The following is an 18,143-nucleotide window of genomic DNA, read 5'->3' on the forward strand; positions in this document are numbered from 1 at the left end:
ATAGCCATGAGCCCGGCTGAGACCACCTAGCAAGAGGGCAGAATGAGAGGGAAAAGAGCCTGGGAAGTCCTGATTGACACGAGCATTTCATGAGAAGGAAGAGTGGCCAGAGAGGAAGGAGAAGAACCTAGAGAAGGCAATGTCAGAGGAATAATAATAACAGGAGAAAAAGCTTTTTTAAGAGGAAGGGAATCCTCAAGCGCAGATCTGCCACTGAAAAGTCAAGGAAGAGAAGACTGAAAAAGTCCATGGGAATTAAAGGGTGAAGGTCATTGGTGACCTTGGACACCAACAGTGACCTTCCGGTGGGCTGACAGGGGCCCTTTGGGGATGGTTTGTCACACGGATGGAGAGTAAGGAAGTGAGGAGGCCACCAAGTCCTGGCGATTCTTTTGAGACGTGTGGCTGCCAAGGGGCGGAAAGGGTGAGGGCAGCGGCTGAGCAGGGGACAAGAAGCCAGTGGAATGTTGAGCACATTTAAAAGCTGGTGGCGGAGGAGCCAGTTGAAAGAGAAAGGTAAACATTCAAGAGAGAGGAAGAGACAGCTGGCAAGTAACTGGGGTGGGGCTCCCACAAATGCAGTGGGGACGGGTGCCGGGCTCAGATGGAAGGGCTGGTCCCCGAGGCGGAGAGCGAGGGCTGCACCTCCCGCGGTGTCACAGGACGGGGGCGGCCACAGCACCCCTCCAGCCGAAGGAGAGCAGGTGTATGTCTGTTAGCAGGACACGAAGGGACCTCTGTTCTCTTGGCTTCTTTTCTTTTTTTTTTTTAAGATTTTATTTATTTATTTGAGAGAGAGAGAATGAGAGATAGAGAGCACGAGAGGGAAGAGGGTCAGAGGGAGAAGCAGACACCCTGCCGAGCAGGGAGCCCGACGCGGGACTCGATCCCGGGACTCCAGGATCATGACCTGAGCCGAAGGCAGTCGCTTAACCAACTGAGCCACCCAGGCGCCCCTCTTGGCTTCCTTTCTGTCTGTGGAGGAAGCCTGAGGCGATAGATTCCAAAATGTGGGCTCGGGGAAGGAGTTAGGGAAACGATAGGATTGCGGGGCAGGGCTGGGAGCCAGTTTGAGGTTGCTGACCATGAATTTGTCACGGGACCACCGCCCCCCCCCCGCCCCCGCCGGAGCGACCCTTCTGCAGGGCAGGACCGTTGGGCGCAGGCATCGTGGTGTAGCGGGTTCATCCAACGTTGGGCTTTTGCCACATGGCGTCAGGGAAGGGCTGGAAGGCAAGGGATCTTTAGACTCTGAAAAGGTGTTGTTGAAATGAGGGCCCGTGGAATCAAATGGGGAAGGTTGCCAAGGGAAGGAAAGGGAGAGAAAGCAGAGGGCTGCCTGGTCTGAAGGCTCCTTAGGGATGGGAGAACAGCTGTGGGGGGGCTCTGGCCATGGCTGGAAGAGGGGGCCATGGCCACGGGCACCCTGAGGGCCGTGTCCCCCAGGGTCACAGGTGCCAGGAGCATCCTTCAGTCCCCTCACAAGGCGGGGAGGGGCGGGGTGAGGGCGCCGCAGTACGGTGAACAATTGACAGACTTGAATTCTTAGGAAGACCAGACGGCAGCAGGGAGTCTGCTTCTCCCTCTGACCCTCCCCCCTATCATGCTCTCTCTCTCTATCTCATTCTCTCTCTCAAATAAATAAATAAAATCTTAAAAAAAAAAAAAAAAAGGAAGACCAGACGAGTCAGCAGCTAGTTAAGTCAGCAGTTGCCTGCCCTCGGGTGTTTCTGGAATTCTTCATTTTAGGGCAACGCCAGACTCTAAGGAAGGAGCGCCTTGAATCCGTAACTCCTGAAGGCCACAGGTGGATCAGGCCGGCTGCGCGTTGCGGTGAGCTGTACCTGTGGCTTAGCGTGTGGAAGGCGGGGTCGAGGCCACCGGTGTGTTTGCAGTTCCCTGGGCTACTGCCTGAGATCCCGGCAACCGCCCCAAGTGCACAGGGTGTCCCTGGCAGAGTCACGCGAGGGCCCTTGGCCTCCTCAGGAGCAGAAGGGTGACTCTGGCTGCCACCGCCGTGGGAAACCCAGCTCCTGTGACTCCTCCAGGCAGCCTTTGGGAGGCCTCACCAATTGCAACAGTCCATGAGATGGTTATTGGATTAATAAATAGTATTAATAATTAAGTTGTCATGAAAATGGCTCTAGTAAACTGATTGGATGTGACGCAGGAGATGAGTGGAGGACATGAAGCCCTCGGACTTTGGGTTCCAGTTTCAGTCTGCCCCTTGCTTGCTGTGTGATGGCCGGCTAGTGACTTGATCTGTCTGTGCCTCAGTGTGGCCATCTATGAACCGTGTCATTGTTACCGAATCGTGGGGATTCAATCAGATAATCCAGGTAGCGCTGTGCCCAGAACTTCGGGGGCAGGCTGGATATTGCCCCTTGGCATCCAGACCACCCTCTGCATCCTCCTCCCTCCCTGCCACCCCCGCCGCCCAAACTTACCCCCTTTTCCTAACCTCCCCGTCCCCGTGCCCCAGTCCTAGAAGGCCTGGTCTAGGGCTGTGAACAGTGCCCAGCTACTCCTGCTCCAGAAGAGTCTCCTTTCCATATTGTTTTCCTTAGTCTCCCCACCTTTGTAAACACCTGCTTTATGAAACTCTCCTCAGTGGCCCACTTTGAATGTGCCTTCTGTTCCTGCCCAGACCCTTACTGATAGGGTTTTCAATCCATGTTAGCTATTATTACCAACCCTGATAATTAATAATAACAAAGGGAGAGTCTGCGGGGGATACAAATTGGCAAAGGTCAGAGTCAACAATGATCAAGCCCTGTTTGCACAAGGCTTCATTGTTTAGAAACTGCTTTCATTAGCCTCTCGCCTGGTTTCTGTTTGGTCCAGCCTCTGGCATAGTTTCCATTGGGTCTAGCCTCTAGCAAGGTGCCCTGCCCATCCTGGAGCTTGTGTGGGTAGGAAAGTTCAGCTGTTTTTCTCAGTTCAAAAGGCTTGACATGAGCCGAGGAAAACTATTTGACATTGATAGTAACTTGGAGCCAAACACTCTGGTATTACTGACCTTCCATAACCAAATCTTATTTTTGTGACAGTTGGTAACCTGTTGGAATGTTGGCCCGTGTGACACAGAAGGAAAATCCAGTGGGTCTGCTGCCCATGTAAAAGTTAGCAGCTGTGCCTATGGCCGATCCTCCATAGCTTTGGGTTGGCCCAGGAGGCCGCCCGAAGGGGACGTCAGAAGCAGCTCTTTGGTGGTTGGGCCTTGCAATCTCTCATGAAAGTCACACAGAAGAAATGATCTGTTGCCCAATCGTTTCTGTGGCTATAGACGTTCAGTGACCCTCAGAGATAATGCTTTTTCAGGAAAGGAGCCCTGATGGGTAGTGATGGGGGTGCCTTTCCCTTAATGAAGCTCTCTCAGATTCCTCCCTCTGCCTACACGCTGCTCCACCCGAGAAGCACTGTCGAATCTTCCTTGGGGATTTGTTGTGCATGCTGCCTTCCTCTCTCATCGAGACAGGTATACTGTGGTCCAGCCCCCCGCTTCCTCTCCTCCGGCTCTAGGCTGGCCTTCTGGCCTCCAGTCCCTCCTGCATACACTTGCTACTCTGATTTACTGAAAGGAGTGCTCATATCATTCCCCTGTTCACTATCTGGCTGTGTCTCTCCGCTGTTTATAAACTAGAATTCAAAAGCTTTTTGCTGGGTATTTGAGACCCTTCATGGCCTGACCTCACCATTCCTTTGCAAATCCATTTCTCTAATCCCAATGTTTCTCTTCAGCTGGTTTGCCAGACTCCCTGGGCCCCAGATGTGCACCCCTTCGTCCACATTGCTCCACTCTCTCCATTTGAGCTACCCCTGCCTTTCCTGTCCATAGTTATCCTTGAATGTTGGGCTGAAGCCTCTCTTGCCAGAAGCCTCCTCTGACCTCACAATGATGAGGACCTCCTCCATAGACTTTTGCAGCACGTAGTCAAGACATATGGCCCTTTGAAATTACCTACCATACTTACTTATCTTTTTATACGCATGCATCAGGGAAAGCATATAGCATCTAGCTTTCATCTTGTATACCAATTCTTATTCGTTTCTGGTGGCTTCCCAGAGCCCTGAGCAGAACAGGCCCTGTCTGAGCAGGGCAGTTAAAGAATGTTTTAACCAATTAGCCATGTCTGCCATGGACACAGGAGAGTTCTAGCATAAGCGGTTCATCTTTCTCATATATGAAATATCTCGTCTCCACTATGGCATAGTAAACTTCCTGAGGGCAGGGACTTATTCATGTATCTTGCGTTGGTTTTAAGGGTGGGTGAGTACATAGTGGGCAACAAGTGTGTGCAGATATCTGTGTTATTGGCAAGAAATTGGAGGGTTTGGGCTTAAAACCAAAATATAAGGAGGATCTGGTAAAACAGTCACTGTCCTGTTTTGAAGCCACTGTACAAGTGGGCTGTTTTCTAAACCACCGGGTTGGAAAATGAGGTGCTTTCCAAGTGTCTGCCCAGAAGTGGATGGATGTCTTCACTTAGTAGTTCTCTGCATGTGTGTGCAGCGAGGCATCACCTGTGATGGATGACATTCACACGCTCAAGGGTTTTACAGAATTTACCTCCTTTCTCTCCCACTCAGAAAAGCTTATCAGAATGCAAATGTGTGAAGGAGGCATTATTATGAGAATAACCTTGAATGTGCTCTGATTTTTTAAGTGGGAAAAAGAAGTATCAAATTTCAGTACCTTAGCTCATGTTTGTAATGTATCAGCTTAACAACAAGGGTAAACACTGTTGCCTTTGTCAATAGTTTCATCAATTGTCATGCATCTTAGAATAAAAAAATCCTATAGCTTGTTCTGAAAGATGATCCTGAATTCAATGTCAAGGAAACTGGCCTATAACCAGATTTCTCAGTCTTTCATGCCAAAATGACGTTCCAACATTAGACACATGGCACCCACAGATAAGACACTGAGAAAAAATGTCTTTAAGTATTCAAACGGACAGTTGCTTAAGGCCACAGAAACCAAAATTAAACATCTGTGTTCTCATCCTACAGAAATTGTTGTTGATGCAAGACAGATCTTCCTTCTAGACATGGACATGGTTTCACAGAAAGACTTTGAAGGCCCCAGGAAACCAAGACAGTGGGCATGGGGGGGGGGGCAAAAGTTCTGACGGTTAAAGGTTGGCTGAGATTGGGCTTGGAGTCAATCCCATTGGCACCATGGCCACAGCCCTGTGATGGCGGCTAGAGATGGAGAATAAGGATGGGCTGCATGGGGTGGCAAGACTCAGTCTGAGCCCCAGGCTACTGACCAGAGGGGTTTTCTCTGACTTTTCAAACATCCTGGCTTCGAAACAACGCTTAGGATGGATGCTGATGAGCTTACAACATAGTCCTGCCGTTGGCTTGGCTCCTGTCACAAACGAGACACATTTTCAGCACAAAGAATGTCAAGCCCATATTCAAGACTGAGAGCGGTAACGAAGCTGCTGCCCAAACATCCAGACACTTTATTAAAAAAACCAGACAACTGGGTGGGGAGGGGAGTGGGGTTATCAGTCTAACGATATGGCACCTGCCAGCAAATCAAAAGCAAACTCACGGGACATCTCCATTTCCACCTGTTTATGGATGGTATCCAGAGACGGCCCCCAGGGAACCATGTTGTGTCCTGTTGTGGTCAGCAGTCGTGGCTTTGGGGGGACTTGTCTTCCAAGTCCAGAGCAGTCATACATTAGCTGTAAGATCTCGGACAAATTTCAAACTCCCTGAGCCCCAGTTTCGTCCTTTGTAAAGAATCAGGCTGTTTTTATTTATTAATATGAAGGTGTAGAGTAGGGAAACTATTAGGCACTTATCTATAGGGTTGTGTGAGGTAATGTCTGTAGCACTTCGAGGAGCATCTCGAAGTCCAGAGTGGTCCGGAGGTGGCAGCCATATTGCCCATTCAGCCATTGTGATTGACTAATGAAGTCAACGTGGGGACCCCCTAGGAGAAGGAAATCTCTAGGCAGGGTCTTGCCATTTTGTGGCTTTGGGTCCCACAGGATGGTTTTGTTTTTTGAATTCTGTTTACGCTGGAAATGTTGGGAGAACCGCAACACTCACCGTCCCTCCTCTGCTCATGGGACTTTAAGCTTTAGTTGTCCCCACTGTTCTCTGCACACACTGTAGACTTTCAAGCCACAGCCTCAGTCCAGAATGCCCTTCTCCCACCTCTCCGCTGCCAAACCACTGCTCCTACTTGGGGGAGTGCCCAACCCAAAGTTAGAGCCTCAGAATCTTCCTGAAAATCTCCTTTCAACGCATACCACCCACCCTGAGATCCGCCCCCAGGTGATGTGATGTGCTCCTCTAAGAATCTGTCTTGCACTGCTGATCTCATCACAGTGTTTATTATTATACGAAACCCCCACTGCCTGCTCCTCTCCCCACACACAGTGTGCACGGGCTGGGACCTGTGTCTGCTGTGGGCTCCGTCACATCAGGTTCTCAGTCTCAAACAGTGATTGATGGAATGAATGAACGAACGGATAGCTGGGGTCAGAGGGCAGAGGTGGGACATTGTCCCCCAGCCCCGGTGGCTTCTCCTTAGATCTATCCAACACGCTAGAAAGATAACAGACCATCTTATCTTTGGTTCCTTGGTCTCACCCAGGCAGGGAAGTTCATGGTCAAGCTGTAAAGCCTGCAGGCTCCATGGCCACGTGCTGGGGTTTGAATACCAGCTCTGCATCCAGGGAACTGTGGGACTTCAGACTTTCGTCCTCTGTGCCTCGGTGTCCTCTTCTGTAAAGTGGGGATAATAAAGAACACCTTCTTCAGGAGGTTGTGAGGTTTAAATGGAACCCTCCAGGTAAACCACTTATACCTGTATCCGACACATGATTAATGCTAGAGAGGGTTTTTGCCCCCCAGTTTTAGCTCAGAAGGCCTTTCCTGACCCTCACATTCTAAGTGGACACGACTTCCCCTCCTCCCACCCCCCATAACCATCTGTCCCTGAGATTGCCTTTTTTGCATCTAGTGACTTCTTGCTTTTTACTTCCCTGGTGATGCTCACTCCACAAGGGAAGTGATCGGACAGTGTTGTTCCTGCAGCTGACCAGCATCTAGAGATTTCATAGATGTTGAACAAATGATTGGATAAATGAGGACCGGCAGAGAAAGGGTTGGCACTGGGCTGGCTGCTATTTTCAGTTGGGTCTCATTCTTGTCCGGTCGAGAGGCATATTTACCCAACCGACAGGGAGGCTAATTCACAGACAAACTTTGTCTGTTGCACCTCCTGGTCTGTCACACCAGCGAGGGGTCAGGGCATGTTCTGGGTGGACCACAAACTAGCCTTTCTAGATTTTAATATAACAAAGCAGGGGAAAGAAAGTAGCAAGTGAGTCCCAAGGGAGGGGGAGTTGAAAAGGGATCAGGGACACAGACTTGCAACAAACAAAAGAGGAGGTGTTGGAAGGGATATTGAAAGATGGAGCGGTGGCTGGGTTGCCATGGAAACACTGCGTGGCGCCTGGACCAGAAGACGAGCTGCTCCTTCAAAGTGAATTTCAACCTCACAGCTGGAAGTATGCCTCCCCCCCACCCCGACCCCCACCCCGCCCAGAGTACAACCTCCCCCCAGGGACCTGACCCTGTGGATTTGCCCATAAGCCTCTAAGAAGTAGAGATCTGGTACCAGCAGTTCCCCTGGAGTGGGAGATCTATCTGACAAGGAACCAGGGAGCTGAGGGGACCTGCTGAGAGGGAGATTGTGCCCAGGAGTGGCTCACCACACAAGAGGGCATTTCTACACCTATCCCACCCAGATTTCTGGGGCCTTTCTGAAACCAGGGTGTTCCCACGTGGGCCGCAGGGACCACCCACATTACAGTCATGCTGGGGAGCTTCATAGACATGCAGGTTCCCCAGGCTCTACCTGCCACCTCTGAATCAAACCCCTGGGCCTTTGGGTTTCAGAAAAATCGGAATTTTTCACTTCCGCAAGTGGGAATTATGCACATCCACATGTGGGAAGCAGCATTTACAACCCTGTTCCTCTGCCTAAAGGGTGTGTAGGGGTCAGAGTTGGGTACAGAGTTGGTGGGGCAACCCAGTGGCCTGGGCATCAGGCTCTGTGGCAGGAAAACCCTGGTGAGCTTTGGTAAAGTATGACTGGAGATGAGAGGAAGTGAGAAAGGGGCCGGGAGCAGGGCAGAGCAGTTCAGTGTAGGGCTCTGGAGTGAGTCCGCCTGGGTTTGAATTGAGCCCCTACCACTCACCAGCTGGTGGTGCGTCCTATCTGGAAAATGGGATTGATCCTAAGAATACTTCCTGATAGGGTTATTGTGGGGATTCAGTGAGCTCATATCTGAACGGTGCAGGGCACAGCAGGGCAGACTCGCAAGGTGGAGGAGGCTGGGATTCTGAGTTTGGAGAAGGATCATTAGAGCCTTTAAGACTGTAAGAAATCAGTTTTTATTGTGCTCAGCCATTTAGGTGTGGGGGTTGTTTGTTACATAGCAGTGGCCTTGCCTGACTAATACAGGGCTGTTAACAAGCAGCCTGTTAACCATGAAGCTTCACCCAGTTGTAAGTGTGTGGGAGGATGCTCTCTAGAGGGAATGGGCAGTGGGGATCCCTTTGGGCTGGTTAAGAGCCCCTATGGCTGCACCCCAAATTCTCTCTGGAAGAGTTATCTGGATGGCTGGAAGGACTTCCCACTCACAGACTCAGCCTCCAGGAGTTGGTCCTTCCCTAGAGGCAAAAATGACTATTTCTGTTAGCTTGACCTAATGGACTTACTGCCCATTGTCCAGAGAATCCTACTTCTCGCTAGAGAAGAGTGTGCGTGTGTGTGAGTGTGAGCGTAAGAGTGTGCGCATGAGCATGTGTGAAAGCGTACACGTGAGTGTGAGCATGTGTAAGAGCGTGCATGTGTCTGTGTGAGCATGTGTAAGAGCGTGCGCGTGTGTGAGCGTGTGTAAGAGCATGTGCATGTGTATGAGTGTGAGCGTGTGCAAGAGCGTGCGCACGTGTGTGAGCCTGTGTAAGAGCGTACATGAGTGTGAGCGTGTGTAAGAGTGTGTGTGAGTGTGAGCATGTGTAAGAGCGTGTGCGCGCGTGTGAGTGTGTTGGAGGCAGAGCCAGTGTCCTGGGAAATATCTCGTCACAAAATCAACAAGGGCAACTTTTCCTTCCTGGTGATAATTTAAAACAATTTTGTCCTTAAACAATCACATGGAGCCAAATACAAAAGCTCATATGAATTTTAATGATAGAACTGGAGATTTCAAGAAAGATTCCCAATTGCTCCAGAAGACGTCCCTGTCTCTAGAGTATGTGTTACTTTCTCTGCCTCTGAACCTGCTTTGGAAGGGAAGTTTGAGAAACGCTGATCCAGAGACCCGTGGATCCTATGTATAAGTCCACAGATAGTTCTGAGCTGGCCGTATGTAGGTATCACTTGGGAAACTTGCTGAACATTCAGATTCTTTCTAGATTTTATTTATTTATTTGACAGAGAGAGAGCACAAGCAGGGGGAGCGGCAGAGAGAGAGAGACAGAAGCAGGCTCCCCGCTGAGCAGGGGGCCCGATGCAGGACTCAATCCCAGGCCCCCGGGATCATGACCTGAGCCGAAGGCAAATGCTTAACCGACTGAGCCACCCAGGCGCTCCTTGAACATTCAGATTCTTATCCCCATCTCAGAAAGCCTAATGCAGCAGTTTGGATTGAGGTGTGTGTATATCTACATCCACCTCTCTCTGTCTAAATTATTAGCGAGGTAGAGTTCACATGCAGTGAAATGCACCTATCGTAAGCGTATAGCTTCATCTGTTTTGACAAATATTTATCCCGTAGGCTGTAACCATACCTCTGAAATGCCTCTTACCTCTCGTTTCTCCCAGAAGCACCCACTCTTCTGATTTCTATCACCATTGATTAGTTTTACCTGTTCTCAAACTACGTGTAAATCAATGTTTCTCAATCGGCACTACTGACATTTTGGGTTGGATAAGTCCCTGTTGTAGGGACCTGTCCTGTGCGTTGGAGGATGGTTGGCAGCATTCCTGGTCTCCACCCAGGAACAGCCTCCACCTGCCAGTTGTAACAAGCAAAAATGTCTCCAATCATTGCCAGTGTCCTCCGAGTTAAGCACTAGTGATATAAATTGAATTATGCAGTATGTATTCTTACGTATGGTGCCTTCTTTCCTTCAGCACATTTTTTTTGTGATTTTTCTCTGTTGTCGAGCGTACACATAATTCATTTCTTTTTATTTTTGAGGGGTAGTCCATCATGAAAATAGGCCGCAATTTACTTAGCCATTTTCCTGTTGAAGGACACGTGGGCTGATGCCAGTGTGGGGCCAGTATGAGTAAAGTTACTACCAGTATTCATGGATAAGGCTTTGTGTAAATATATATTTTCATTGTCCTCGGATGAATACCGGATACAAAACAATTGCTGGGCCATAGGGTAGATCGAAGTTTACCTTGTCCTATTTTCCCTTCCAAGCAATGTATGAACATTCCTATTGTCTCCCATCCTTGCTTGTACTCGATGTTGCCGTTTTTCATTTTAGCCATTCCAGTGGATGTGTAGTAGTTGCTCATTTTTTATGCCTCCTTGGAAAATTCTCCCAAACAGATGTATTAGTTATATAGTGCCACCTAACAAATCATCCCCCAAATTAGTGGCTTTAAAATAACACCAGGTCGTAGTGTCCGAAGGTCACGAATCTGGTCCTGACGGAGCCGGGTCGTCCGGCTCAGGGTCACATCGTCCAAGGCTCCGATCATCTCAAGGTCCGACTGGGGCAGGACCTACTTCCAAGTTGTTGGCAGGATTCAGTTCTTCACGGGCCGCTCTCCCTCCCTAGCCAGCCAGGTTTCCCCAGGCTCCCCAGGCAGCTCTCAACATCAGTCTGTTTGTCAGAGGGTGCACACAAGATGAAATCTAATTCTGTTGCAACATAATCTCCCATGTTTTATCTCATCATATACTCTCTTCATCAGAACCAAGTCACGAGGTCCAGCCCACACTTAGGGGAAGAGAATTCCACAAAGGGGTGCAATCCAGGAGGTGAGGGGCCCAGGAGGCCTCTCGAGCCCCCTGTCCCAGTGGCTCTAGTATGAGAAGCTTGGTCTACACCAGAGCTTCTCACACCATCTGGGGGAGAAGAACCTGTTTTGTTTCGTTTTAACATCAACTCAGCTCATCACAAAAGAGTTCATGGGCAGACCCCAATGCACGAACCCAACCTTGCATAGCACAGGTCTAGACCCCAGAGTCAAATGAGTATTTCCAACATTTGTTGAGGGGTTGTTATGCTCGCCTCTGTGCTAAGAGCTTTACCCCGGTTCACTTAGCTAATCCTCTGCCCAACTCCAGGAAATAGGTGTATTATTGTCAGCATCCCCATTTTACAAATGAAGAAACTGGGGGCACAGAGAGGTTCATGAATCAGACCCAAGATCATATAGCATGTAATTGGCAGAACGTGGGCTCCAGCCACACTGTCTTGTTCTGAAGCTTGAACACCTGACCACCAGGCCCCATTTCAAACTCTGGGATGCATGTCAGTGTGCATAATTAGCAGTGTCAGGGTCCAGAGGGACAGAAGCTGAGAGACTCCTTTCTCCAGCCCCGTGGAGGGGGGCTTTGCTCTGCTTAGCTGCAGACCCCAGATGCAGTGGTCTATGTTTGACATAATCCAAATGCTCTATGTCTGACTTTCTCCCCTCTGTCCTCTCCCTTTTTTAAGTTCAAGTGTAAGGGATGAAGCCATCCATCCCCTTTCTCTGCCGGAGTCTGCTTTGCCCACCTGTAACTTCCTGGGTGCTGCAGTGCTTTAGGATGGATGCCCTAGCACAAAAGCCCAATTTAATAAACAGTCTTCGGTGAAAAAATTAATCATGTCACGAAAGAGGTCGCCTAACGGCTCTGGTAAGGTTAAGCGTTTGTTTACAGATCATTAACTGCATAATTAATTTCTCTTTTTCCCACACAGGCCCCATAAGGGAAGGACAGCATCTGTCTTGTTCACTTCTGTGTTCCTAACACTTAGCATAGGACCTGGCCTGTAGTAGGGCTCAATAAATATTTGTTCATTAAATGAAGGCTCGCCCCCCTCCCCCTGCCATCTGTCTTAGCCTGGATTAGGGAAAGCTGAGCCTGCTCTGAGGCCTCCGTGCTCCTCTTCAGCAGGAAGCCCGGGGGGAGGGGGGCGGTGGGGGAAGAGACCACATGCAGGGGCGTTACTGAGCTGGCCACCACCTGGCCTCAAGGGCAATTGCTGGAGATGTCATCTTCCGAGAGGTGACTGAAGATACTTTTGGGAGGTGTAGGAAGGAGGAAAAGAGAAGAATTCAGGTCTGGCTTTCAGCTCCCCATGATCAAGCCCCCCTGGGCCCCTGACCCCGTGGAGTGTTAATTCTTGGCACATCGGGGTTGCCCTTGGGCGGGCCCAGAGTGTCCCTGGGTGTCTCACATGCCTCAGCCGCCACCAAGAAGCCCCAGGGCAGGTGGCAAGAGGTGAGTGGGATGGGCGTGACACAAGACCTGGTGAAGCTGCTTGGAGTCCATGCTGGGCAGGAGCACGTAACCTGAGGCCCCAGAGACAGACAAGGCCAGGAGGATATGCAGAGACCCATCAGAGGGGCCTCCTGTCCCCATACCTGTCATGCTAGCACATTGGGCCTTCCCTCATTGTTGAACGTCTGCCCCCCGCCCCCGAAACTCTCCCTGATTCATTCAGCACCGATATTTCCACCCTGGATTCAAGGGACAGTGGAGGGAGGATCCCCACTTCCAAACGCTGCTCCTCCTGCCGTGCAGGGTTAGGCTGGAGCGCAGGCCCTTCTCTGGAGGTCTGCTCCACCCGGTGCCTCCCTCTTCCCCACCATTCTTGCTTGCGCCCCACTCAGGATGTTTTCTCAGACCCTTCCCTCACTCCCAAACCTCTTTTCTGCTTCTTGGGCACTGAAGTCCCAGCTGTTAAAAGTGGAAACATAGACGCACTGGAAAGATGGGGTGGAACAAGGCTTTTCAAATGCAATAAATAAGGTTGGACGAGAGAACGGAATAGGTAATCAGCCGCTGCTTTTCCTACTTGGAGAGAGTCCTGTAGCGGCCATCAGACTCTGCTCTGGGCCCAGTGAAGGCCTATAAATCACTCTGCACTTCAGGGAGCTCTCGTCCACATGGGCTCCCAGCCAGGGGGGGCAGGGACATGCCTTCAGCCGGATGCCACGACATTCAGGAAGCGGGAATGGTGTCTTACCCGAGGCATTTCTCTGCACCAGTCGTAGTGTCCTGGGGTGCTCTTGAACAATGCAGTACCTCAGTTCAGGAGGCTCCCGGCTGCAAATCCCAAAGACCCCGATCCCAGCAGGCATAAACAATAAGGACCATATAGCTCTTGTGGTGTGACTTGCAGTGCAGAGGTGGGATACCAGGCTTGGTTGACTCAGTGGTTTGAGGACACTGTCACTGGAAACACAGCTTCCTTTTTTCTCTCCATCCTGCTGTCCACCATGTCAACTTTGTCCTAAGGCTGGCTCATCTTGTCATCGCCAGATAGGGCCACAGGCTTCCTGTCCTGGCGGGGAGAGGATCTCATCCATTACCGTGAAATGCAAGTCCTTCCATTCTGTCTGGGTTGGCTTCCCAGGACAGGTGTCAACCCCTGTGGTGGAAACAGCACCCTAGACCTGATAAGATCAGGCTAAACAGGTACCCCCACCCTCCGCCACCCCACAGCTGAGGCTACGGTGGGACTGGGAAGACCTGGCGATCTGGAGAAAAGGCAGCATGGAGGGGGTGGATGTCGGCGGACGCACAAGAAAACCCCAACTTTGGGCCCTAGGGCTGCATCTCAAGCTCTTGTCACAGGCTCCTGAGCTCATTAGGGGCACACAAATTCAGACCCACTGAGTAGGGAGGAAGGCCGACCCAGGCCCTGCAGAGACTTGAGGCAACACGGAGCGAACCTCACTCAGAAATGAGCCCGATGACTATTTTCCCACGAAAAACGCAGAACCAGCCAAGTTTGATCAAACTGGAAATCAATCAACATAGGCCTCTTCTGAAGTGATTGAACTGGGATGAAATCAAATATAAAACCATAAAAATATCCCCCAAACCAGCCAAACAACCTTAGTCCTGGACCCAACAAGTGACAGGTAGGGTGCCTCCAAGAAGGGGCTGGGTGTCCAGAAGCCAGTGGGAAGCTGAGCGCCTTTGGGCTGATGAACAGGAGGGAACAGCAGGGGCCCGAACCCGGAAGCTGCTGTCACCACTTAGCGTTCAGCGTCCAAGACACGTGGGGACTTTTTTTTTTTGAGAAGCAGCCGCAGGGCTGTGGAAGTGATGCAAATTTGGAGTCAAAGTATCTGGAGGCCCAATTATACGCCACTTGTAAGTTATATGACCTTGAACTTCCTTGAGCCTCTGTTTCTTCATTGTGCGATAGTATAATAAAGATAACCCAGACTTAGATGAAATATTGGAGGTGGACGCCACTTTGTGGAGGACAAAAAGACATGGGGACATCAGTCATTGCTCAAGTCAGGAGCACAGCCTCCCCCCCAACCCCCTGACTCGCCACCCCACTTTCCAATCGCCCCTCCTTCAAGGTCTAGTTCATGCCCTGGCCCCTCCCCGACACCCTCCCTGGCCTCCCAGACCCCTGCTTGCCCCCTGCATGCACCATCTGCTCCCCGCCTCCCTGTGGCCACATGCACAGTCTGCCTGCTGCCCACTTTGGTAACTGCCGCCCCAACTGCCAAATACACCTGTTATTTACTGTCCAGTGGGTGATCGACTCCCCAACTCACCTGCACCTGCAAATCAAGAGCTGTGTCGCCCACCTCTTCAGAGCTCAGAATGTGGGAGTGGAACCAGCCTTGAAATCACCTGTCCCTCGAGGGGACACCTCAGAGAGGTGAAATGACCCACCAAGAGTTGCTCAGCTCTGGCGGTCGAGTCAGCACCAGGAGCCAGGCCCCTTGATGCCCAGTGACATGGTCAATGGGGTGGGGGTGCAAAGGGGACCCGATTTTGCAAATCATACGGGTCCCACTGTGTCTAACAGTGACAAATGTTTCTGATGGGTGAGTGTTGGGCCTGGCAAAGGCTGGAGGGTGGGAAGGGGGTCGGGAGCCACAGTGGCAGTGGGCTTTGGGGCCAGGCTGATCTAGGATAATCCTGCTGCCATCCCCACTGTCTGCTTGTGGGCAGCTTCGTTCCGTTGAAGTCCGAAATGCTCTTTGAGCCCGCCCGTGGCAGGCACACTCAGCAGAGATGAGGATAGAGGTGCCCTGGCTTGGTTGTACTGTCGTCCACTGGGCAGCACTTCCAAGAGAGGAATGAAGTGTTTTACCCCCTCCAAGTCCCTTAGGGAGTTCGGGAGAAAAAGGGTAGTGACCCGCACAGTGGCCAGGAGACATCAGCTCCTGCCTCTGGCCCTTGGAGCCCTGGTGCTATCCAGTGGATGAGTTAGGAATGCCTTGTCACCAAGGTCCAGCCTCCCTCGAGAATGGTCGGGGACAGAGTGGCAGTGAGGGCAGAATGTCCAGGATTTATCCCGGGATAGTGGAATGTAGAGTGTGCAAACACTGTAAACACACTCTTTGAAACAGTGTGAACTTGTAAGTGCTGTCCCCCTCTAGGACTGCATTACCCCCCCTGCCCCCATGCCCCAGCCCCTGGGTTACCCCTGTCACTGGAGGAAGCAGCCTTGTCCCCTGGCTGGCCCGTCCAGCAGCCACAGAGACGGGAGAGACAGGAGGACCGGCGAGGGAGGCAGGAGGCTTCTCAGGGGACTCTGCCATGGCTCTGTACCTGCCCTAACTTGAGGGCTATTTTGGGGGCTACCCAGCCAGCATTTTGAGCTCCAGGTCCAGCCTTCGGTCCCTGATTTCCTGGGGACTGGGCAGACCTCTGATATTGCTGCCTGGTATATAAGTTTGAGTCCGTCAGGTAGAAGATATCTCAAGTCCCTGAGGGAGGCAAAGATGGAAGATTCCACTCGTCTGTGTGAGGCAGCCCTGCAGACTTAAAGCTTCACAAGCAAGCTGCCCTTTGTGTAAAGAAAAAGATACCTTTCCTTCCCCGAGGACTGAGCCCCTACTTCAGGGTGCACAGCTGGGCAAGTGGTGAACAGACTGCATTTTGACCCCCCACTGGCCTCTCATCTAGGCTCCTTTGTGCAGTGCACAAACCATGCAACTAAGCACGGCAGCCCTAGCCAGTTTCGTATTGCATACTCCCCGTGAGCAGACACTGCAGGCACCAGGGGCACAGAAGGAGCAAGACAAGGCATAATCCCTGGGCTTACGGAGCTCACACAGGACTGGCTACAAACAGGCCAACCTATGACCACAACGATATAGGGTGAGCTCAGGGCTATCAGGCAAAGAGCAGGATATGGGGAAAGGGAAGGGACAGGCGTGGGGAAGGGACTTAATTTATAGCAGGTGTGGAGGGGGTGGTTTTGGTGGAGGGGTTGGGGGCCAGAAATCAGACCCAGAAAGAGTTCAGCCTGTTTGAGAAGCAGGGAGGTCGGTGGTTTGAAGGGAGGATTCTGGGGCAACGTCAGAAAGGTGAGTACGGCTGGGTCGGGCAAGTGCTTCTAGATCGCTGCTAGAAGTTTGGATTTTGTTCCAAGTGTGGTGGGACCCCTGGCACCTCTGAGCCACCGGGTGGAAGAGGAAGGGGGAAGCGACCAGAGGCAAGTGGCCCGGGTGATAACCCCTGGGAGCACAGCAGAGGATCAAGGGACAGGGGGAGGAGGGACAGCTGAACAGGGCTGAAATCTCACCGTGCCCTGCCACCACTCATGATGTCGTGGATTCTGGTGGGTTTGGAGGTGACATTTCGGCTTCCGGGGTGGCACCCCTGAGAGCAGAAAGGGACCACAGGCCTCACTCTGCCTCTCATGACAGGTTACGTCATGGGATCTCCCCTCAATGTGTAGCACCCAGGCAGGAGGTCCTCTCGTGGACTAATCAGAGTGATGTGTGTTTGCAGTTCAATGTTAAAAAGTCCACGGAGCCCGTCCAGCCCCGAGCCCTCCTCAAGTTCCCAGACATCTACGGACCGAGGCCAGTTGTGACAGCCCCGGAGGTCATCAACTATGCAGACTACACACTGAGGACCACGGAGGAGCCTGCTGCACCTGCCAGCCCCCAGGCCCCAAACGACTGCCGCCTCAAAAGGCAGGTCACAGAGGAGCTGTTCATCCTTCCTCAGAACGGTAGGGGTCTCCTGCCTGTGGTTCCCCTCTAGCCAGCACTGGGGAGGGCGGGGGGGTAGGCTAAAGGCGTCTCTGTAGATGCTGGGCATGGCCAGCCCCAGCGTCCAGAGCATTTGACGCTGGGCAAGCAGGTGGGCCCAGGGCCTCGGAACCACAGTGCTTTATTCCTGCAGACATATTGCTACGTTGCTTCCCTCCAGGGCCCCCGGCTTCCCACTGGGCAACAAGGAGTCCTTTTCAAGTCGTGTAGAGGAGTCGAGATTAGATCACGGGCTTTCGGAGCCATGGGTTCAATTCTCTGCCCTTTCATGTACTCGTTGGGTGGCCTCAGTCATGTTGCTAACCTTTCTGGGCCTCCGTTTCCTCCTACATAAAATGGGACTGCACTATTACGTGCCCCGGAGGGCTGTTGTGAAGTGTGAATAAAATGATGCATATAAAGCGCTCAGCCCAGGGAGTGGCACAAAGGACGCGATCACAACGTGCTGTTACTATGGTGTTTTCTCTTTTCCTTCTCATCAGTATGGACTTCAAGATGTAACACCTTTAGGGGTACAGTGCTATGCTGGGCACTGGGGCAGATGCGCCAGGCAGACACTGTCCCTAACCCAGAGGAGCATGCTCTCATAAGGAGGCAAGAAATACAGCTGGAAGAACGGGGTGTTGTGTGGTTTGGGAGTTTTGTTTATGGGGTTGGACAGGGAGATGGCAGAAAAGGAAGCAGCAGAGGTGGTTCTGACTTGGACCCCGATTTTTATGCATCTCCTGGCCTGGGTCCAACTGTACCCCATCCATGCTGGCCGGTGAACAGCCCCCCCCCCCCCGCCAAAACCCACCCAGGACCACAGTGATTAGCCAGGAATTTCTTCAAGAACAAATTAACAAAAGTGCCTGTGGCATGAACGAAGCTGCTTCACTTTTAGCCTCCAGTC

The 18,143-nt window shown here is 51.6% G+C and overlaps 1 protein-coding gene across 2 annotated transcripts in view; it reads left to right on the forward strand.

Moving 5' to 3' along the window:
• SYT13 (synaptotagmin 13) overlaps positions 1-18,143 on the forward strand; it is a 43,889-nt gene that overhangs the window by 13,165 nt on the left and 12,581 nt on the right. The window contains exon 2 of one of the 2 annotated variants that reach the window (XM_025879420.2): positions 16,986-17,211. In XM_025879420.2, coding sequence (XP_025735205.1) covers positions 16,986-17,211 — 226 coding nt within the window. Of the gene's footprint in view, positions 1-16,900; positions 17,212-18,143 lie in introns of both variants that reach the window. The other variant, XM_073904711.1, reaches the window with a different exon arrangement.

The sequence above is a fragment of the Callorhinus ursinus genome, unplaced genomic scaffold (assembly GCF_003265705.2).
Source record: "Callorhinus ursinus isolate GAN/ISIS: 27379988/994484 unplaced genomic scaffold, GSC_fseal_2.0 scaffold21, whole genome shotgun sequence".
NCBI lineage: Eukaryota > Metazoa > Chordata > Mammalia > Carnivora > Otariidae > Callorhinus > Callorhinus ursinus.